Source organism: Siniperca chuatsi, linkage group LG15, assembly GCF_020085105.1.
Source record: "Siniperca chuatsi isolate FFG_IHB_CAS linkage group LG15, ASM2008510v1, whole genome shotgun sequence".
Classification (NCBI taxonomy): domain Eukaryota; kingdom Metazoa; phylum Chordata; class Actinopteri; order Centrarchiformes; family Sinipercidae; genus Siniperca; species Siniperca chuatsi.
In genome coordinates this window covers 9394204-9417367 of record NC_058056.1, presented here as the reverse complement: position 1 = coordinate 9417367, position 23164 = coordinate 9394204, and the positions used below count along the sequence as shown (strand labels likewise).

The following is a 23164-nucleotide window of genomic DNA, read 5'->3' as shown; positions in this document are numbered from 1 at the left end:
TGGCAGTAACAGAATTAAGGTAAATGATTATCAAAGTACAATTCAGTTGAATGTTTACCCAGCCAGTGAAATTAGGAGGGACCATAGCTTAGGGAAAAAAAGGTAGGTTTTAAGCCTAGATTTGAAAATCTCAATAGAGCCTGCTACCTAAGTTTGCATGGGGAGTTCATTCCAAAGAAGGGGAGCTCTAAGAGCAATGTACCCCTGAAAGATTTTTTTGTTAAATCTACAAACAGTTAAATAACCAGCATCAAGAGAACGTAAAGGACATGACAGAGTATACGGAGTAACATGACTGGAGATGTAGGACGGAGCCAGTCCATTCAAAGCCTTGTAAAGTGGGAGGAGGATTTTGAAATCAGCCCTCATTTGTATCGGTAGCTGTCAGCATAGCAATAATAATTTATGCTGTATTTTTTGAAGATGTGACTGAGTGGCAGAATATACACACATAACAACAGTGGTCCAAGTATTGAACCCTGTGGAACACCATACTTAACCTTAGAGCAGGAAGATACAGTGTTATTGTATACAACACTTTGTGTTCTGTTACTCAGATATAAGCGAAACTGAGACCTGATGAGACCAATGAGTTTCTCAAGATGTTCCAAGAGAGTGTCATGGTCCACAGTGTCAAAGGCAACATGCAGGATAGATGTAAGATCAGAATCCATGGCAGTTAGTTAAAAAGTCGTTTGCTACCCTGGTCAGTGCAGTTTCGGTAGAGTGTTTGGATCTGAACCCAGACAGAAAATCGTCAAGAAGACTGCTACTAGATAGATGAGTTGTGAGTTGGCTGAGAGATTAGGTCTTTTCAGTAAAGGAGTAACCACAGCCGTTTTAAAAGTGGTGGGTACAATATCAAAACTGAAAGTTTTTTTTCGATGATGCTCAGAAGACAGCTTCCTTTGAGACTGAACAGTTCTTCTGTAAGGCAGAGCATATTTATACTTAAGCAACGATTCATTCCATTTTTATTACTACTGGTATCAAAGTCAGAATTGTGGCTTCACAGGACAAAACACCAGATTGTGACATGTTTCAGATGCCTCTAAACTGGTTGAAATGTAAAGGTTTAAAGAAGCCCCCTCTGAGACTGATGGCAGTGCATCAAAAAGCATTCATTCTAAACGGTCCTGAAGCACAATGTGTTGACAAAAGCTTTGATAGCTGGAAGAGCGGCATATTTAAATGCAAATCACACCACACTTAATGAAGAACAGATGCATTACACATTATCTAATGAGTTACAAGCTTAGGGATCAAATGAGTGAAGCTTTAGCAACATCAAACAGTGAATCATTCCTACAGCTAAAGATTATCTGTCAGTGCAAAATCCCAAAACTCCTCCAAACAATGGCAAACAATCTGATGTAGCCCACGATTCATTATACACACCTACAGGTAGATGTGTGTTCATCACACAATAACCAAATCACCTTCCTTCCGCTGAGTTCAAAATGGCTGAAAATATTAGAGTATTAAAATAGCCTCTGGGTGGAATGTAGTCAAGAGTGAACAGCAGAGAAAAACTGCCTACCTTTGCAAACTGAGTCACACATCATTGCTGATCTACATGTCACATGCAGACTTTGTCAGCTGCTCACCAGTAATTACAAGATTTCTGAAGAAATTATCATCCATTGCTCCATTTATGTCAACCCAGAACAAAATGTGTAAGTTAACTCTTATGTGGAGCTCTGCAGAGAGGTGGTGAGGTGGCAGGAAACAGAAAACTATCAGGCTGTCAGAGTGGATTACACCGACAAAGCACCTGCCTCTACTGAGGAGCCAGAGAACAGTAACTAAAGCCACAGTGTTGTTCTTCACATCAGTCAAACACTCCATGGATACTGATACTTCAGAGGTGGCATGAACCATGCTTAGTGAATTCTAATCACTTATGGAGATGCTTTAGCAAAAACATGTTGTCAGCAAAATACAGTCACAGTGGGTTCTTTTTTAGGATCCATGTTAACAGTATCTCCAATTCTAGGGGCGTACTGACACCTCTTTTGAGACTGGGGCTTAATAATGGTAAGTGAAATTAATTTTAGGAAAAATTAAATGTTTCACAATATTGTACTGTGGAGAGCTGCTTAAAATGTCCGTGTTTGCCAGCAATGCAAAGTCTTTTTTTTTGTATAATTACAATTATGTGTTTTCACAGGGACGACAGAATCCACCTCAGGCCAATACCACACTTTATGGTCCCCGACAACTTGCAGGAAATGGTATGTCATGGGCATGACTAGGTCCCATTCTCAGTCACCTTTTTACAAGCACTGGCTGCACTCGGGAGATACCTGGGGGAAAGTACTAGTCTGTCAGAGTCACTGTGTCAAAATTAGCTCTATGGCAATTTTTGCGGTTTTTGATGGTTGGCAGTATTTTTGAAAGAGATTGTATCACACTGTAAGTTGTTTTTTTTGTCTACAAGCCCATACTGTATGTTAAAATTCAGTCCAATAGAACAACTGCAATCTAAGTGCATTACATGTTATTTTCTGTCCACCCCCCAAGTCACTCCAACCAACCACGCTCTCTCTCTCTCTCTCTACTCTGTCAAGGTTGGACTTCCAAGGTCTTCCACTACTATAAATGATCTACCGTCAAGCTTCAGGTGGGAAGCAAAAGAGACCTTTTAGGGAGACAGTAATGAAAGACTGAATGTTATGTGAGCTTGTACCACAGTAATATGAATTTACTGCCACCTTTTAGCTCCATTAAGATAAATTATAAGATAATTATATTTGGTTTAGTTTAATCTGGTCTCAGATTTGTTAGTAAAAAGAGCATAATTCATACTATGAAATTTTAGCAATATATGTTGACACCTGAACACCTGAATAGTGACTGTATAAAGTAACCTAAATGATGACCTGTGTGTGTTGACCATCAGTGCTCTCTAATTTTTTGTTTTGAATAGTGACCTAACTGTCCTGGTCTTTAAACCAAAGCAAATAAAGACACTTGAAAAATGTGTACAAAAGATTCTTAAATATATATATATCAATGTTACATTCTCCCCTTGAGTTTGCTGGATTAAGTAGTGCAATATCATTTTATAAGTTAAGATTTCTTCTGCACTCTTAAAATCTGTTTTGTTCTTTCTTATTTTTGCCGTCTTGGGACTGCGCCGCACCACAAAAAATATCGCAGCTGATCTTCAGCAATTCAGAGAAGTGCACTGGAGTCTCTCTCCAGGCTGAGACAAAGAGAACAGAAGGAAAAAAAGGAACAACTTCAAATGAAAAATAGTTTCTACAAGTGTGAAACCACATTCTCCACCAATATGGTTATACTTCACTTTATATACAGTATTTGATCTGATACTTATACTGTAAGTATAGTTTCATAAATATTCCAAGGCACATTTAATCATTTCGTTAGTAAACATTATGTAGATTTCAATTTAATTCAATTGTCATTGAATTATTGGACATATTTATTTATTTTTTATTGAAGCGAAAGTTTTCTTGAACTTTATTCACATGTTGAGAACAATGTCATGTTGTACAAATGTGGTATAAGTAAAGTAAATGTCATGAAAAGGTCTGGTTTCTTGTAGTTAATTAATGTAACATTGTTTTGATATATCAAAACCAACTAAATCCCAGGCATCCTTTCAGATAAATGAATGATGTCAGTTATGATTGAAAACCTGACGTTTATTCAACATTTAACATAACAAGCGCTATCAGTTTGGTTGAAATCTGGGTGTTACTCTTGTACAGGATATTTACAAGGTGATACATGTAAGAACGAACAAATTACACTGTATTATTGGGCTACACATTGTAACTTTACCCCATTACTACATGAGGTAAAAGTAATGGTCGTGTTCATTGCTGTCATGCAGCACCGTAGAAGTTGTTTTGTGATGAGGTATGGCAATTTATTTCTTATTGTATCATCTGTGCCTCAACTTGCCTTCCCTATTTTGACTTCTTTTCCTACATTTCCGGAATGAGTTTCGACACTCCCCAGCGAGCTCAGCCGGCTTTGCAGCATCCAACAGTTTAATGTACAGGTATTGAGAGCGATATGAACCTCAAAAAAAGCAATGTCTTTTCTGTCAGGAAAATGGGAGCATCATGCACCTCACCCCACCGTGCCCCTGGTGGGTGCGCTGCATTCGGGTTTATTGGGTGTGCTGTCAGTGGAGAAACTGCTGTCTTATACTCTCTCTACCATTTCTCCCTGTGTGACTGTTGAGCATTAATGAAAAATGGTGAGTCTAGAAAGAAGTCTTTCCTCAGTTCAGAGGAACTCAAATCAAAAGCATTTTCTGCTAATGGTCTATAATTATCCTATTTAACTTCATGCGCTGAAAATATCTACTTTCAACAAAATAAACTCAGGGATTCAAGGTTGGTCATACTGTAGCTCTTTATGAAAATGGTTATGTTCAAAATGTCTCAGGGTGTTTTGCTCCTTTCATTAAGTGGTTGTTGTGCACATCATCAAGGTTATGTTGGTAAAAAAAACAAATAAAAAAACTTTTCCCCAGATTTTACATTAATGTTGCAGGTGGCTTGCAAAGATTTGGCACACAGGTCTAACATTCAGCTTTAGCACAATATCAAAGTCAAAAGGAACATTTCAGCTTCAGCTGCTAGAGATGCCTTAAAGAGTTTCTCTTCGTTAGCTAGCAAGTGAGCACTCAAACAATTGGCTGAGTGTTTTAAATTACAAACTTCCCAGCATACTATGGTACTGAGTTGTTCAAATGATCTTTCTTTCTATGTTCTATGAATACAAATAGTAATTCTCATAGCAAGTGTCCTTAAAAGAACAGAAGTAGTACATCTGAGGTAATTTTACCATTACTAACTGCTTGTCTGCTTTTTATGTTGTTGTTTCTTGTGTTTGGTGAGCCAATGACAAATTTTCACCCTGGTGGACAATAAAAGATATATTCTATTCTATTCCAATCCTTGCTCAACCTCAGGCTTAATGACCCTTTCCATTACAGACTATTTCATACGATGCAGAGTTGCTTAATGGCATGCAATGTCATTTTTTTTCTTTTGGGGAAAAAATTAAGTTATGAGTTGCCCTACTTTCCTGCAAATCTCTATCTGGAGGCTTCCTATCATTAAACTCTGAACATTAAAGTGAATTCACAACTTATACTACACTGAAAAAACAACACAACAAGCAGTTACTCTAAGAACATAATAACCAACCACTCACATAATATCCCTTATTCGCAAGGCAAGAAGAATCTCACTTGACATGAATAAAAACTAACTGGAGGCCAGCTCTTGCTATTTTGTGTTTTTCACTGCTTAAATGTTGTTTCTGGGGTAAGGAAACCGCCTGGCTAATTGTGTTTGTCAGCCTCTTAGTCTTCAACTAGACAATTAAATGTAAAGATCCCTGCTAGAGCCAGCTGACCTATTATGTCACACTGAGTCATACCTTATTTGTTTTTGCATAGGTAGGCATGTGTCAGGTTCTATTGTTTTCCTCAGATAGACCAAGTGCACATACTGGGAATTGAAAGAAATGCAGACCATGCAAAGGCCCGGTGCACTGGGGTGTTTTGCCTTCTCCAGCTCCTGCTAGGGATTTAAATGGAAACACTTTAAATTTAGATTATCTATGAAAGGTGACAGCAAGTGGCCACCTGCTGTCCCTCATGCTTTCTCTGAATAATTCATGTGAAATGACAAGTAAGAGATGCAGTCTTTACGGCTAATCTTTTCATTATAGATTAACATATTAAAATGCAATTTTCTCTTTTTTTTTCACTCCACCACATTCACAGTCTGTAACGTTTGGTCAGAAGAGCTCTACAGTAATGTCAAGCCCAATTTGCTTGATACTGCAAGTTGTACCAATTTACTAATAGATATTTATTTGGTCATTATGAGTTTTACCTGAGCCATTCTTCTAAGACGGCCACAGCAATATAGGTCATTTACCATATGTTTTTGGAAGCTAGTGCTGAATTTGTCCTGTTGCTACGGAGGATGATATCCCTCTGTGGAATCAGCTGCTACTACAGTGAAAACTATTCCCACCTACCATCCCAGCAGTGTACACTATAATCCCAGCCATCACCACTCTAAGATCAAGCAAGATCAAGAAGCCAATAACAACTTTGCAGGACAACACTGAACCAAATGAATGATTTTGACTGTTTGTTCTTCCTTTTGACAACACAAAAGCACAGCCACTGTTGTGTGATTTTACACAGGAGATCAAACAGGCACTAGTGTTGCGTGTGAGATCACACATCGATCATGTGGCCATAGACATGAGATGAAAATTAATAAACATGGTGGAATTCAACATGTAATAATCAATTAAACTAATTCACTTGGTAATTTTTTTTCAGCTATGAAAGCAGGGTGAGTTTGTAGTTAACATATGATTAAATAATGTATTAAAAATTTATAACAGAGCCATTTACTGCATATATATGGATGATATTTTTGTAAAATTTATTTTGTTAGTTTCTAATTACAATTAGTTTGGAATCATTCATTCGGACAACACACAAAAAACAATAAAACATGACAAACGACATATGATTCCATAGTAAATCGAAAAATGCTAATAATGAATTATCGACCAGCCATTTATAAAAGACCTTATATGAAAGGAGTACGTCAACAAATTAAGGATCACTTTGCTGATTTTTACACTTTCCATGAATCAGTGACAGGAGTTGTCTACAAAGGGGGTTTATAACATCCACAAAACTTGCCAATATTCTCTGTGGCACTGTAGCTAACACCCTGTGCAGGGTGGAGGAACAACAGAGAGTTTGGCTGAGATAAGTTGAATTTTCCTCCCTCTGCCAGGGGACCAGCTCCACAGCAGTCAACTATCAGGGTTGGGACCCACATTTTGGACAGCCAAACACCGTCCTTGCATATAAGCGTAGAGGACATTATGGATTACTTCACATTTAATAACATGTCAAAGTCAAAGCGGATTTGTGTGAGCCACAGTCCACAAAGAGAGGCAGAGGCTCAGGCTGCATCTGATAGTGCTGCAGCTGCCTGGCTACTAGTTAGCGCTGAGCTAGCTAAAATGATAAAAGCAGAGAGTATCTATAACACATTAAAGTTGATTGGTAGTATTTTTGCACCTGCTGCCCTCCAAAGCTAAGTGAAATTTAGTCACTAATGCAGTGATGTTCATTGTAAACTGCTGGTTTTTATCTGATTTTGCTGCCGACGTCAACACAAAGGCAAGGTGGGTGTGTTTGACAATGGGTACTTCATCTTCACTGATAAACCTAAAAAAAATGTTTTAATGTTTAATGAAGAAGAAGACTGCTAGCTACAGCATGTTCCGTTAACCCTAAAGCTGTGTTTACACATTGCCAGCAATTTACAGTAATCAGAATCAGAAATACTTTATTGATCCCCGAAGGGAAACTCTTTCGTTACAGCTGCTATCTATCACGTCAATGCACACTGAAGAGAAGGAATAGAAGTACTAAGCAAATCAAAATATAATACACAATAATACAGGTAAGATAAATTAAGTACAAGTGGATATAAGTATGAAAGCTAAAATGAGTGTAAGTACCAAAGTGGATTTCGAGATTGATAGGTATGTACGGTATAATACAATGTAATAATATAAGTAATATAAGTAAAATAATAATAAGTAAAATAAGTAATAGTGCAATAATGAGTACTGTCAAGTTAAGTGTAGCTTATTAAGATGATTATGAGACGATATGAGTGGATATTGCACAGTAGTAATAGAAGTATGAATAAATATCAATAAATTAAACTGAAAACAGAGTATATTGCACCAGAGTATTAAACAGAGAATATTGCACAATTACGTCAAGTATTGCAGTGATAATGATCCAATGTCTAGTTTAGTGACCTAGGTTCATAGAGACTGACACTTAGAGGGAGGAGTTAAAGAGTTTGATGACCAAAGGCAGGAATGACTTCCTGTGGCACTCTGTGTTGCATTTTGTGGGGGATGAGTCTTTCGCTGAAGGTACTCCTTTGTTTGACCAGCACATCATGGAGTGGGTGGGAGACACTGTCCAAGATGTAGTTTGGCCAGCATCCTCCTCTCTGACACCACCGACAGAGAGTCCAGCTCCACCTCCACAATGGTGCTGGCCTTACAGATCAGTTTGCTGAGTCTCTTAGTGTCCGCTACCCTCAACCTGCTGCCCAAGCATGCAACAGCATACAGGATAACACTGGCCACCACAGACTCAAAACATCCTCAGCCTTGTCCGGCAGATGTTGAAGGACCTCAGCCTCCTCAGAAAATAGAGGCGGCTCTGGCCCTTCCTGTAAAGAGCTTGAGTGTTCTTAGCCCAGCCCAGTTTATTGTCCATGTGTACTCCCAGGTACTTGTAATCCTGTACAATGTCGACACTGACCCCCTGGATGGAAACCGGGGGCCCCTGGTGCCTTGGCCCTTCGTAGATCTACCACCAGGTCCTTAGACTTTGTCGCATTAAGCTGCAGATGGGTCTGCTCACACCATGAGACAAAGTTACCCACCACAGCCCTGTACTCAGTCTCATCACCAGCACTGATACATCCCACCATAGCAGAGTCATCAGAAAACTTCTGAAGGTGGCAGGACTCTGTGTGGTAGCTGAAGTCTGAAAACAATCCAGGATACGAGGGGGGAATCCACCTGCATCGCTGCCAGTTTCTCACCCAGCAGTGCTGGCCAGATGGTGTTGAAAGCACTGGAAAAGTCAAAAAACATGATCCTCACCATGCTTGCCAGCTTGTCCAGATGGGTGTAGATGCAGTTCAGCAGGAAGATGATGGCGTCCTCAACTCCCAGCCAGGGCTGGTAGGTGAAGTGAAGGGGATCCAGGAGGGGTCTGACCATGGGCCACAGCTGTTCCAGCACTAGTCTCTCCAGGGTCTTCATTATGTGGGAGGTCAGTGCCACCGGTCTGTAGTCCTTGGAGCCACTGGGACGCGGCAAGATGTCTTCCACAGAACAGGGACCCTTTGAAGGTTCAGGCTCAGGTTGAAGACATGTTGAAGGACTCCACATAGATGGGGGGCATAGGCTTTTAGCACCCCGGGGCTAACGCCATCGGGGGCTGCAGCCTTGTTTGAGTGGAGTTTTCATCAGCTGTCCTCTCACCAGAGTCAGTCAGTCAGCAGTCAGGCACACAGCAGAGGTTACAGGTGGTGGAGGGGGGGAGTCATTGTGTGAAGAGGGCTGTTAGCCTGATGGGGAGCAGGGAGCAGAGTACTCAGAGGAGCTTGAGGGCAGACAGCAGCTGAGTTAGAGGGGGGATGAGCAGGAGCCGGTGTGTCGAATCTGTTAAAGAACAGATTAAGTTTGTTGGCCCTGTCCAAGCTGCCTTCAACTCCTCTGCTGCCAGTCGGTCTGAAGCCAGTGATGGTCTTTATGCTGCTCCAGACCTCTCTCATGTTGTTATGCTGGAGTTTCTGCTCCAGCTTCCTCCTGTACTTCTCCTTGGCCTCCCTGATTTTCACCTTCAGGTCGGCCTGGATAGCCCTCACCTCCTCCCTATTACCATCAGTAAAGGCCCTCCTCTTGGCATTCAGGATGTCCTTGATGTCCTTTGTTACCCACAGTTTGTTATTTGGATAACAATGGACCATCTTGGTTGGGACATTGCAGTCCACACAGAAGTTAATGTAGCCATTAATGCACTCAGTGAGCCTGTCAATGTCCTCTCCATGAGGCTCACAGAGTGCATCCCAGCTTGTCACCTCAAAACATTCCTGCAGTGTCTCAAAGGCCTCCACTGACCATCTCCTCACTGTCCATGTGATCGCGGGCTGCCTTTTAACCAGAGGCACATAGCAGGGTTTAAGGTAAACCAGGTTGTGGTCTGACTTACCCAGAGGGGGGAGGGGGGAAGAGCTGTATGCATCCTTAATGTTAGCATACAGCAGGTCCAGTGTCCTCTCCTCTCTAGTAGGACAACTCACATACTGGGTGTTGTTGAAACACTGACATGGCTGAAGTCACCCGAGATTAATATGAGTGCACTCGGGTGTTGAGTCTGTAGTTGTGCTATGGCGGTGTGAATGGCGTTGCACGCCGATGCCGGGTTAGCAGAGGGGGGGGATGTAAACAGCCACAACAATGGCATGTGAAAATTCACGTGGCAGATAATATGGCCGGAGTCCTACAGCTAACAGTTCAATGTCCAGGCTACAGATACTCTGCTTGATAGTAACGTGACCAGGGTTACACATTGTTGACCAGCACAGCAAGCCCACTGCCTTTCCGCTTACCACTCCTGGTGTGATCCCTGTCGCCCCAAACAGTCTGAAAGCTGTCGATGGAAACATTATGATCCGGGATATCCTGGTGTAGCCATGTCTCTGAGAAGCACATAAAACTACACTCACAGAACTCTGACTCCGGGCTAACGCTGTTAGCGCGTCCATTTTATTCGCCAGTGATCTCACGTTGCCCATGATGAGAGAAGGCAGACACAGAAGGCTTAAATCTCTTGTTCTTAAGTCTCTTTTGTTTGGACCCCTCTCTCTTCCCTCGCCGCTTCGTTCCACCTCTGCATCCTCTGTGTCTCCTCCTCCAGATCTCAGTGGGGACATCGGTTGTCCCGGGCGCCATGCCGCTAGGCTTCAGCGTGATCAGCTGTTCCCTGGTGTAAACAATGCGGCCAAACAGCTGTTCTGCAGCGGTGCCCTGACCGAGTAGCAGGAGAAGAAGTTTGACCGCGAAAATACAAAAACAAAACACTTTCTACTCTCTTTTTCATAGAGAGCGTAGTTTAAATTAGACTACACAAAAGTTTACTCAAGTTTGAAGAAAAAGGAAAGCTAAAAGTTGGAAGACGACGAGACGGAGCAATGGCAACAGGCAGCATCCACGTTGGAGCATGCACACTAAGAGGGGGTCATGTTTTCTGACCTTAAAAGGTCCTTTGTCCATCATGGTAAGTTACCAAAAAATATAATCAGTTACTAATTACATATTTCTCACTGAAAAATCAACTACATTACTTTACAAATTACTCAACACCAAAACTAATTAGATATTTTACCTGTTACATTACTTTCGTTACTCACCACAACTCTGACAAACATGCCACCCAACCCTTCCAATGTCACATATTCTGTATTTAAAAATGTAGAAATAGAAAACGAAACATTGTGGTTTAACAAACAGCCAGCCTACAGTTTAGAATTACTCATTGACCATCAACAGCTATCCCCGGTGACTAGGGCTAAGCTAGCTGCACTATCCTCACGGTGAAGCCGCAGGTTTCACACATCCTCCAACACTCAAAAAAAAAAAAAAAAAAACTGTGTCTCCTGAATGTAAGCTGACAAATGGTTAGCTAGCAAGCTAACAAGACACAACAGGTAAATTATTAAACTATAGCATTACTGGGAGGTGCAATTCGAGGCTAGCCACTTCCCTCCACCTCCAATACCAAGTTAATACATCACAAACAAGACTGCCTACTGAATTCACTCACAAATTCAACTTCATCCAACTGTTTCTGTGTTACTGAGATAAATAACTGTAATGTAAGTACTGTACTTGAATACAATTTCAAAATGTAATCCCTTACACTACTCATTACTGAAAAATGTATCATATTTCTCTAACACGTTACTAAGGATTGCCCAACACTGTTTTCACTGTTTTCTAAGGGGCTTAATGCACCACCAGTATAGACTGGACATCTACTGTATAAAATTACAAGCTAAATATCTTTGTTGTGAACTCAGCATACTGTAGGTAATGTCTAAAGTTCCAGCTATTTTTCAAAAAGTAAAAGTGAACTAGTATGTCAAGATATTCTTATACTGTAAATTGTGCACATTTCCTATATTGTTTTAGACCTTTACCAGCTTAAATACTGAGCATGTAACTCTTGATAGCTTTAGCTTGGTGTGTTGAAATTAAATTTGAAAACATCAGTCACTTGTGAAAACTAAAAAGATCTAGGTACTGATTGGGAGACACAATCAAACACAGTCCGATCAATTTTATACATGCAATATCAAATAGATCTTTCTTACTGTGTTGTTTCCGTTTCCATTTAAATGTAAGCCACTGTCAAAGAGTGGAGAAGATACTCGGCTGTGATCAGTGGATGGCCCAGGAGAACCTGAGAAAGAAAGGAGAATGATTCATGTTCTTTACAAAAAGGCTTCTGAAGAATCACTGTTAAACATTTAGTCCAACTTCATGTCATGTCTGTTATTTCATTCCTTCAGAAACAAAGAAAATAAGTTAAGAGTTGCCCCAAACCTCAAAACACCATGGTCCAAGTTCAGAGCATTACATTTTAAGGTTAATTACTGACGTCATTCTGCTGCCCTGACTTTAAGCCGTGAAAGTGTAGATCGCGGACAGCAGCCAAGAGAGACAAATGCTGCTCTTTGATATGATATTAACTTTCGAGGACCTGCATTCTGATTCGGTCACACTCAGTAAAGTGTGGCAAACAGCTCCTGGCCTCTACTGCTTGTCATTTGTGCAAAAGAGAGAATAAGACTTGAACCTTTTCATTTTCAGGCAAGAAAACATGATTCACCGGCCAAACGCCCTACAGCAAAACCTGAGCATCTCTGCACTGACGCCTTCCTCTGAATTTTAACTTACCCACAAGATACGAAGGCTGGATTCCTCACAGCTCTCAGTTTGAATTTGTGAAAATGTGGTGGTTTATCAACTGAGTTATAAATATTCATGCCATCTATTAATATTAATTATTTTTCTACATCTGTGTGCTCTTCATAATTTGGTAAATTGGACAAAGTGATCATTATGTTTGCTGGTAGTGACGGAAATCATTTGTATTACATGGTGTTCATGCACTTTTTGCTTACAGCTAATTCAAAAAAAACAACAATTATTGGTGGCTTAGCAGTCTGGACGTTTGTATCTAACTCACGACTGAACAGATGAAGCCCCAGATATAATGCCAAGTTCCCAGCTGCTGCATGATGCTCCTGATCACATTTATGTTGGCTACGTTAACTAAGAGTTTAAAGGAAGAGTTTGACTTTTTGTGAAATATGCTTCTTTGCTTTTTTCTTGCTGAGAGTTAGATGAGAAGATTGACAATCTCATATCTGTTTGTTTGATATGAAACCAGGGTACAGTTAGCTTAGCTTAGCATACAGACTTGAAGCAGGGAGAAACAGCTACCCTGGCTCTGTACAAAGGTTAAAAATCCAACTACCAGCACCTCTAAAGTTCCCTAATTAACACGTTATATCTCGGTTGTTTATTCCATCCAAAAACCAAAGTGCAAAAATGACAAGTTTCAGGAGTTATTTGCCAGACTAGGCAGGTTCTGTTACCCTTGGACAGAGCCAGGCTAGCTGTTCCCCTGCTTTCAGTCTTTATACTAAGCTAAGCTAACAGACTCCTGAGGATAGCTTCATATTTAGCATTCAGACAACTTTCAGCAAGAACACGAACAAGCGAATTTCAAAATATTTCCTTAACATCAAGCATGTCAAAGATAGTTCTCAAACTTGCCAAAAAACATCTTAATCTAAGGTCCACTTACTAGCTTTTTCTGAAATTGTCACCCGCATTTTATTGTCTTCCTCACTAGAGGGATTTTGCTCAGTTGTCATAGAGATAGCCCTGCGCAAACTCTATCCGCCGAGGAAAACACTGAGATGTGGTTGAAAGCTCTGGAAAAAGCTAGTAAGTTGAGAAAAGAGTTTTTTGTCAAAAAATGTTAATGTTGGTCGAACATACCTGTGAAAAGATGAGATCACACTGTACACACTTGAAGGCCCTGAAATCCTATTTCTCAATCAGCTTCTTGCTATGAGCAGTGGGGTTCTACACGAGCACTTTTTCTGCCAAAGTTGGGCTCAGTTAGAAAAAGGTAATCATGTACTTCTGAGCACCAATCAGAATTTGGCAATATTTGAATTCAAATCTGATGACTTATGTTGTTTGCTTATGTTGGAAGGCCACTGTCAATCAAATAGGGCTGCTAACTAACGATTACTTTAATAATTGATTAATCTGGTGATCATATTTTCAATTAATCATTCTGCATATAAAACATCAGAAAACCATAAAAAATGCCCATCTCAATTTCCTTGTACCCAAGCTAATGTCATTGCGTCTTGTTTTGTCCAACCAACAGTCCAAAACCCAAAAAAAAAAAAAAAAATCAGGTTACTATAATATTAAGACAAGGAAAAGCAGCAATTTATTACATTTGAGAAGCTAGAACCATCAAATGAAAAATGACTTTTAATCGATTTTCTGTCAATCAATTAATCGACTGCAATTGAATCGTACGTACATATGTTTGACTGTTAAACTCATAATACATAAATAATAACCAGGCATATGTTTTTTTCCCCCCCAATCTTTAACTTTAATTGTTGCATATTTAGTCATGAAAAGCTTATAAACAAATACAAGATCTGAAACCACGCTTTCAGAGTAAATAATTGGCTAATCTGCAACACTGTGGTAAAAGCAGCACGATGTGGAACTGTGTGGCTACATACAGTTTTCTCCAACATGATACCTGCTCTTTTGGTCGTTCACTTAACATTTAAAATCTGCAGTGAAGTGTACTGTACAATCGCAATGCAGTGTGATGTGACATCACATCCCAAGCCACAGCGTAGCAGCGGGTGTACATGTGGAAAGCTGTGGAAGCTGAGCGCCCCTACTAACATTATACTGTAACAAATGCTATGCTGCGGCACTAGTGCAGTGCAACCGTGGCAACGGGACACTTGAAGTGCTACCAATGTAGTGTATTTACAATCACTATCCACAACATGAAGAATGATATTTGTGTTCTAAAAAGTAGTTTTTTATTAAACAACTTTATTATAAAAAATATGATAACCTCAGATGTGATTTCTGAAGCTATTTCAGCTGAGCAACCACCTCCAGGGTGCAGTATTTTATCACTCCAGTTACTCCCACTTACTTTAAAACAGCACTCCATAAAAAGTCAAAAATTTACAATTTGCTTTTTGTCTTTAGAACTGCTTCAAGTTCTCGTTTTTTCCCCTCTCTCACCTGCATACCTCATTTCTCACCTTTTACCGGCTCCACATGGATGATTTTAGCATCTCTTCAAGCTGCTGAAGGTAACTACAGAAGCAGGGCACTGCAGCTCTGGGTGTTTCTGACATTACTGCTTGCCTCAGGCCACTGAGCATAACAATTTATTACTTTGAAATAAATGCTTATCTATTGAACTCCTTTAAAGCGTCAAAGTGGGCAAAAAGACAATCTCCCATAAATGTGGTTTATTCCTTTATTGCTAAAAATCCTCAGTGAAATAGAGTTTATTGTGAGCTTGCATGGCATCCAAACTACAGGACTCTTACCTAGAGGCAGTTTTAGAAATGATGGAACTTCTCGCAGGTACCGAACAGTGATGGTGACCTCATCTCCTGCAGTGCGCAAGAGGTGAACCTGACAGCAGCAAGAGAGGGAGAGAGAGATGGAGATTGAGATAGATAGCGAGAGACTGTGAGCGATGCAACGAGATACATTTTAATCTCGTATAAATGAAACAAGCCACATTTGTGTCAAGCTGTACACAGCCTGAACAAACAAAATATAACAGGAGATGAGTGAAGAATATGTAATCATACGTTACAGCCTGACAGAAGTGGCTTCGCTTAAATCATCAAAGGAAGAACTTGAAGGCCGGCGTTTCTCTCATGGCAAGCGGCAGCATAGTGACAGCTGACACCATAAAGTAATTACGCTCTGAATGTCTGATTATCTGATGTCTAAGTGATATAAAATATGTCCCCAAAGATGTCAAGTCATAGTTTCAAAAGTTATTCAAGTAAGGTTAGGTTTAAAGGATAAAATATTAAATCTTTCTATCTTCCATGCATCTTGGAAAAGAGAGAAAATAAAAGTGCAAATGAGCTACTTCACCGTGTCATCTAACATGCAAGGTCACTTGTACCTTACCCTTATTCCCTAAATGCACATCTGCTATCAGATCCCTTACTATCCTCTCAAACATTGTGTGGTATCCCTTATTTCCTTAGCCTGAGCGTCTGTCAGTGCTGCGAGTGCGACAGCCTGCCATTAAAAGCTCTGGATTTTGTTCTTTCAGAGAAACTGCTCATTATGTGTTTTGACGCTCTAGAGATGAATATAGTGAACAGCTGTTTGGGGCTGCACGAGACAGAGATGACAGACATGGAAAGAGTGTGTGCTTGTGTGTGTTTGTGTGGGAGATGGGGGCTGGTGGCAGAGAATAAAGAAAATATTTACCCAAGAGAGGAGCAATAGGCTTTTTACAACAGTTAATTACAAGTATACTCACAACTTCCTCGTGAGTACAAGGCTCTACATTTATGCCATTGACCTAAAGAAACCAACAGAGAGTGGAAAAGCACAAGTAAATACATAGTGGACAAAGTGTGCAGTTGGCTTGTCAATATCATGGATGGGTTACTAAATGGGCCTACTGAGTGCAGGCCCAGGGCTCCTGAACCGATCCTCTGTATGATGTGACTTAACATTTCTTGTTGGAAAAGACGACCACAAAGAGACACAAAACAACCACAAAGAGACGCAAAACGACCATAAAGTAACGTAAAAACAACCACAAACAAAAACACGACCACAAAGAGACGCAAACCGACCACAAAGAGACACAAAACAACCATAAAGTAACGTAAAAACAACCACAAAGAGACACAAACCAACCATAAAGTAACGTAAAAACAACCACAAAGAGACACAAACCGACCACAAAGAGACACAAAACAACTACAAAGAGACACAAAACAACCACAGCACAAAGAGACACGAAACAACCATAAAGTGACGCAAAAATGACTACAAAGAGATGCAAAATAATGTTGTTTTGTGTCTATGTAGGAAGGTTGGATGTGGCTTTTATATGTCTGTGTCCAGGGGCCCATTGTTTCATAATATGTCCATGGCTGTAGGCTACAGCAGCAATTTATTGATATTATTTCATATTAGAATAAAAAGTTCCTAAACCCATCCCTGATTTGCTGCCTCTCCTGCCATGGCTTAAAGTATTTAAACAGATGCAATATTCTGCACTCTGACAATTCAAATAAGTCATTGCAAATAAATATGAAACAGTGGTGATCCAAAGGTGGAAGCAATAGCAATTCAATTCATAATATAATTCATAATAACTTCCAATATGAATGTTAATATTGCTTGGCCGTCCAATGAATCTACTTGATATTCTAGATAAAAAGCACATCCAATAAACCTGCCAGACAGATTCAAATGAACTTTTTTTAAAGATTAAATGAGTATCATTATTAAATACTAGACACTTTTGGGTTTTGATGATTATTCTAATGAACAGAAATTATTATTTGTTGGTGACTAATCTACCATAGAATCTGACAATGCGGTATGTGTTTAGTTAAATTAAAATTGTATGTTGTGATTCAATAAGAATATATTTGACCACAATATGAACTCATCAAATGACCATAGAGACATTAAAAGACTAGGGTATATCCTAAATGAAATTGTGGAAACAGAAGAGGGCTGAAATTAAGATGCAACAAGTTGCCACTCTTGGTAGTGACCCGAATCAACCTCGAAGCAAATAAGTCACGAACTGATGTACCAACCTGCAACACAGCGTCCCCGACGAATAGCTTCCCCGTCTGATCGGCTGCAGGCGTCAATTGTCAAGTGTCAGAGGTTAATGAAAACATTAGAAAATAATTGCTCATTTCATACATGGTAATGCGGTGGAAATAGCAATCAGTGTCTCTGTCTGACTAATCGCTGGCAACATCCTACAGTTCAGGGGGAAAAAAACACAGGAAAGCATGAAATTTGAAACTAATCAGGCTATAAACTCATTTGCAGCGGCACGGGAGGAAACAATGAAAGCTCTGTTGTGAAAAGATTTGTAAAGCTCTGTGAAAAGGACTCTTAACGTCCCCGGGGATATGAAGACATGATTCTCTCTTATTCAAAAAGGTATTAAGAGGGATGTGCGCAAAAAAGACAAATTACAGAGAAGTGATTCACTCCCATGTCACTCTGATATTGCATCCTAACAGGACACTGAGAGGTCATCAGTTCTTACAAATTTAACTGACAAACATAATTTAAGCATTTTCGCTTCCATCTAGCTTATAGCATGGCCACATTACTCTTCACAGTGTTTCTCCTTTCGGTCATCTGGAGTCAGGCTCAGGAAATGTTCTGTACACAACTTTTCTTTCCCTTTTCTTGTGTTTTACATCCTGCAAAACAGCTCATTTTTACTTAGTGTCTACTTAGTGTCAGCTCATTTTTACTTAGTGAAAAAAAAAAAAAAGGTTATTTGCTTTTTTTCTGAGAATTAGAAGAGAGGATCAATACCAATCTCATGTCATGGAGCTGGAGTCAGGACATGTTTAGCCTAGCTTAGCATAAAGACTGGAAACAGTTAGCAACACCTCTAAAAAGGTGACTTAGTTACACAATGTGTCTTGTTTGTTTTACACCTCACTGGGCCAGTCATTGCAAACCCATGCTGTGGAGTTAAACATTGTTTAAACCCTCAGAACTAAATTTTAAAACTCTATTGAAGATTACAAAAGTTTCCAAAGATGCCAAATACCTCTGGGGAATAATGCATAAAATGATGCACATATTTCACTCAATTCACATATATGAGATAATGTCATGTGAAAAAAGTTGTTTTTTCCAACCTTAAAGCTACTTTAGGAGAAATAAAAGACTACAGTTCTTAATTAATGATGCTCTCAAAATACTCAGAATTTCATTGTGAACTTAACTTACATCACCTGTAAAATATCCAGTGTTTCTTTCTAATTTCATTAACATTTCTATAATCAACTTGATGAATGACATTTACGTTGATTAATGACATTTACGTTGAAAATCCTTTCCAAATCCACATTGCAGTAGTGAAATAAAATACATTCTTACCTACTTGATCTTTGAAAATCTTTGAAATAACCACAGGCACGTTGTGCTCTGCACCTCCCTGAAAAGAAGGAGAGAAAGATGAAAATAAACATTGTTGAGTTTCGGTGGTGAAATTTGCTGCCAAAACTGCTTTCTCACACAAACAGTCATCTCTGCAACCCAAAGCCTTTTCATTTCCACTTTAGTCTCTCCATAATCAAAACTTATCTGCTTACTTTGATGCTTAAGCCCAGACCGCCAGCCGCCTGTCTTCGCAGTACAACAGTTCTGTGCTTTAGAAAGTGGGAGTTTCTTATTGGCAAAAAGATATTGTGAACATTGAAACAGTATTCTGGAGTTATGCGGCATGAATTACAATGCAAGTCTCGAGCCCTCGGGCGCACTTACATTTACTTGGGATTCGCTTCCACTTGTGCAAACCACATCCAGCTTCTGTATGGTTAATACCTCTTTGGTCAATTTCAGGCACACATCATAGGTATTGTTGGTCTCCTCATTGTACAGCAAAGCAATTCCAGATTTTGTCTGTTGGAATTGAGAAGAGCATTGACATTTTGCCAAGCAGAGCAATTATGTACACAATGAACATTTTAATCCTCTTTTCTCAATGTGTCATTTGTGTACCCCATTCTACTTGTCTAGTTTTGGGTTAATTGGTTTTGCTTGACGTTGTGAATGTGTGAACCTTTGTGTAATGGAAAAAAGGATTGCATGCTTTGAATTTCATATCTTTACCTACAAAAAAGGGATACACACAAGTTCAGGAAACTTTGAAGACAGAAATGAGGACAACAGCCAATCAGATAAAAGAACACGGGACAGATAGCACACTTTACACTGTGACGATCTTGGAGCAGGTGAAGATTCCACAAATACCTGTAAACATAACACAGTGCCGTTAAATCCCACCATTCAAAATTTCACGATTATTCTCTGATCTCTCACTACTCAGTCACTATCTGCAAACACCTAAAGTCAAACCACCAATCCCCAGAGGAGCTCAAATGAATTAGAAATAGCCTGAACATTTTTGTCTAGAGATTAAGTGAATGACAAATGGAGTTTTTTCAAGTTCTTCAATGCTGTTGGTCACATTTCAGCAAGTATTCAGCAAGTTCAGTGGTTCCTAACCCTTTTTTGTCTGACACCCCGATCAGAGCTCAACTACCCCAATTTGAGTCAATGAGTCCACCATTGACCATATTCCTGAACCTGCAATGGTGAGATCTGAGTGAAGTGTTGACTTTTTAAGGTTAACTTAGCTTGACAAACAATGTTTCAGCCATTTGTTCATTCCTTTTAGCAATCCTTTTTTACTTCTTTGCTCACTTCCTGAGTACTTTTCACACACTCTCAAGTTCTAACCTCTAACAGTAGCTGCTCCAATCTATATCATTTTGAAAATGGCTGAACACAGCAGTGAGATGCATAATTCCCTCGAGCTTTGTCCTGATGCAATCTGTGATGTATAAGGTATCAGATAGACAAACAATGAAGTCCCCTCCACAAACCCCTCCCCTGTTGTATTGGTCCATGTTTGAAAATGCTGTATTGAAGTGGCGAGTTACATTATTTTCCCAAGCTTCATCAAAATCCAGCTACAAGAGTCAATAAGATTGATGGATGATCTGACATATAAACAAATGAAAGGACAACAGCCCACGTTTGATGGAAAAACAATTGCCATTTTAACTGAAGCGACTTGACTGTGAATTAAAGAAACGACCTAATATGCAAGGATTGGACAAAATGAACACAAATATAATGGAGTCCAATACATCACCACAAGCAGTGGCCTCAAACATTACTATAGACCTGAATCAGCATGTTTTTGACACAGTTTCACATGAACATTATAAGTTTCACAAAATCTTGATTTATTGCAACATGTTTCTGTTGTGTTTCCGTTATTGTGTCCATCCCCTCTTTTATTTGATACTGTGGCAGATTGTACTCTCTAGGTTTCCCTTTTGGCATAAGTATTATCAAATGCCTCCTACGACACTGTTGATAATAAGTAGTGCACTGTGTCGAGTACCTTACCATTTTAACCCTTTTATCAATGTGTCACACCAAGCATTTTTATGCTGTTTCAAGACATTAAAGCACTGCTGAGAAAAGTGCTAATGATCCATGATGAAAAGTCCTAGATAAAGGCTTGAACATCACTATTGCAATATTACACATCAAAAGAAAGCACCCTCATCTCACAAGGATAATTTTTATCATATGTAGAAGTGAACAATGAAAGTTGTTTTACAACATTACAATTACATTTTTGGCATTTATGTCAAAGTTATCCAGAGGTGTTTATTTTAAGATTATTTGTGGACAGGCATCTTCAATGAGAGTGTGGGCCTTGGAGATTCTTTTTACATGATAATTTGGAAAAAAAAAAGCCCAGGGACAGGAAATATAATAAATAATAATAATGATATATTACTTCATAAGACAAGGGGAATTATCACAATGATTGAAAACATGACAGTTCTTGTGCTTTGAATAATTGTGCGACTGCCTGGACTTTCCAGATCTATTGTAAAATTAAGACTAAATGTTTAGAAGACAACTCTAAAAGATAGCGATCCGTAAAAGAAGCACAAAAAACACAAAATGTTAGTGGTTTGTTGCCCTGCCATTGTTTTGCAGGAAATGTCTAGATTTCAGCAGAATAGCAGAAACGTGACCTTTTCATAGATGATGTACTCTTGAGGGGTCAGAGTGGGTGAAAAGGGTGACAATCAGTATGTGAGTGAGGTCAACCAATTCTCTTTTAAGAGACTTTGGAATGAAAGTATTGCTCTTTTCCTGCCAAAGAAGATAGTATAAATTAAGACTTCTGGTCAGGGCTTTGTGGAAATTTGGCTGCTGGGCAGCACAGTGCTACATTGAGGGGACAAAAATCAAGTCTAAAAGTCTGATGGCGCATAAATGCAGTGTACGTCCATCTCACTGAATGCCTGTAATAACAGAAGAAATCAGTTTCACCTCCCATTACTTTTTACTGCGTCACTGCCTAAGCTCTTAGGTAACTCTCTTACGTAGCTGTTATTATTTCTTGTCTTCGGTCTTGTCACCAGTAAAAAAGTCATATGACATTCATACATACATACATAAACACTTGCAAGGCCATAAACTTTACATAATTCTGTTGAAAAGGTTGAATGCATAAAAGATCTTTCATACACAAAAGATCTTTTGTTCCTGTATTTGGCTACTGACATTTTGAATCAAGAGCAACAAAGAGAATGTGAAACTAGTTTATTTGTGAACTTCATGTCAAAAACAAGAACACTTTCTAACAAACTGACAAACTTTTCAGTAACTCAATAAGATTGCAAGAAAACAAGAAAATCAACCTTCTCAAAACTGAACTTCATTAAAATTCATTTTTGCTAAGAAATCAGTACATACAGTATAACATTGGTGTTTGCTTTGTCTTATTTGGTCAAAATTGTCATTACTAAGAAGAAGAAAGTGGGTGAAGTCACCCATAGGTTTCTGAAGAGCTGTTATGAAGCTCAAAGTGGGCGGCTCCGGTGGCTCCAGCCGTCGCCATCTTGGCAGTCCCTGACTCGGGCTAATCCAAAAATGGGCAAAGAGGTGGAGCTGAGGCAGGTCGAATGAAGCCTGTTGATGAAACCACCTAGCGGCAAACCACCTGATATGGGCACCCACCTGTCACTCAAAGCGGCCATGTCCTTAATATAATTTCAACGGGTGAGTTATTTTAAAATTCACCACCCTCACAGTTGTCATGAACGGGGAAATTAGCTATAGAGACCAAAACCGTTTTTTGTACCAGGCTGTAAACATTTCTGCTGTAAAGTTGGCCATTTTAACATGGGGGTTAATGGGGATTGACTCGCTTTTGGAGCTAGCCTCTGGTGGCCATTAGAGGAACTGCAGTTTTTGGCACTTCCACGTTGGCTTCATTTTTCAGCCCCGGAGGTTGCCGCTTGGTCCCAACTGTGATTGGAACACTCTCTACGATATTCTGTGTCGTGATTTGAATCACAACATAACACACGTGAGTGCTGAGGCCACAGGACTACTCATTGCTGTGAGTTTTGACAGTTTGGTCATTTGTCATCACCACAACTGGACCCATGAAAGAGTGACAGCTAGAAAGAGTGTGGGTGAGCTTCCGATAACTCAGCAGGTGTTGGAATAATATGAACAAAAAGTAACATCTAGTTGGAATCAGGGCTAAAGTTAGGGAGCTAGGCTAACTAGCTTCCACTTTCCAAGTATGTACAAATTG

General features: G+C 39.6%; 1 protein-coding gene across 3 annotated transcripts in view; it reads right to left on the bottom strand.

The window, feature by feature from the left end:
• Window positions 1–23164, bottom strand: part of sntg2 (syntrophin, gamma 2) — a 73735-nt gene that overhangs the window by 34578 nt on the left and 15993 nt on the right. For 2 of the 3 annotated variants that reach the window (XR_006374611.1, XM_044167107.1), the window contains exons 2-8: window positions 19288–19425; window positions 19116–19172; window positions 18901–18958; window positions 17583–17626; window positions 16280–16321; window positions 15318–15405; window positions 12006–12094 (exon numbers count right to left, since the gene is read on the bottom strand). Coding sequence is in view for 2 of the 3 variants with exons in the window: in XM_044167107.1 (XP_044023042.1) it covers window positions 12006–12094; window positions 15318–15405; window positions 16280–16321; window positions 17583–17626; window positions 18901–18958; window positions 19116–19172; window positions 19288–19425 (516 nt within the window). In the remaining variant the exon portion in view is untranslated. The remainder of the gene's footprint in view (window positions 1–12005; window positions 12095–15317; window positions 15406–16279; window positions 16322–17582; window positions 17627–18900; window positions 18959–19115; window positions 19173–19287; window positions 19426–23164) is intronic. The other variant, XM_044167108.1, reaches the window with a different exon arrangement.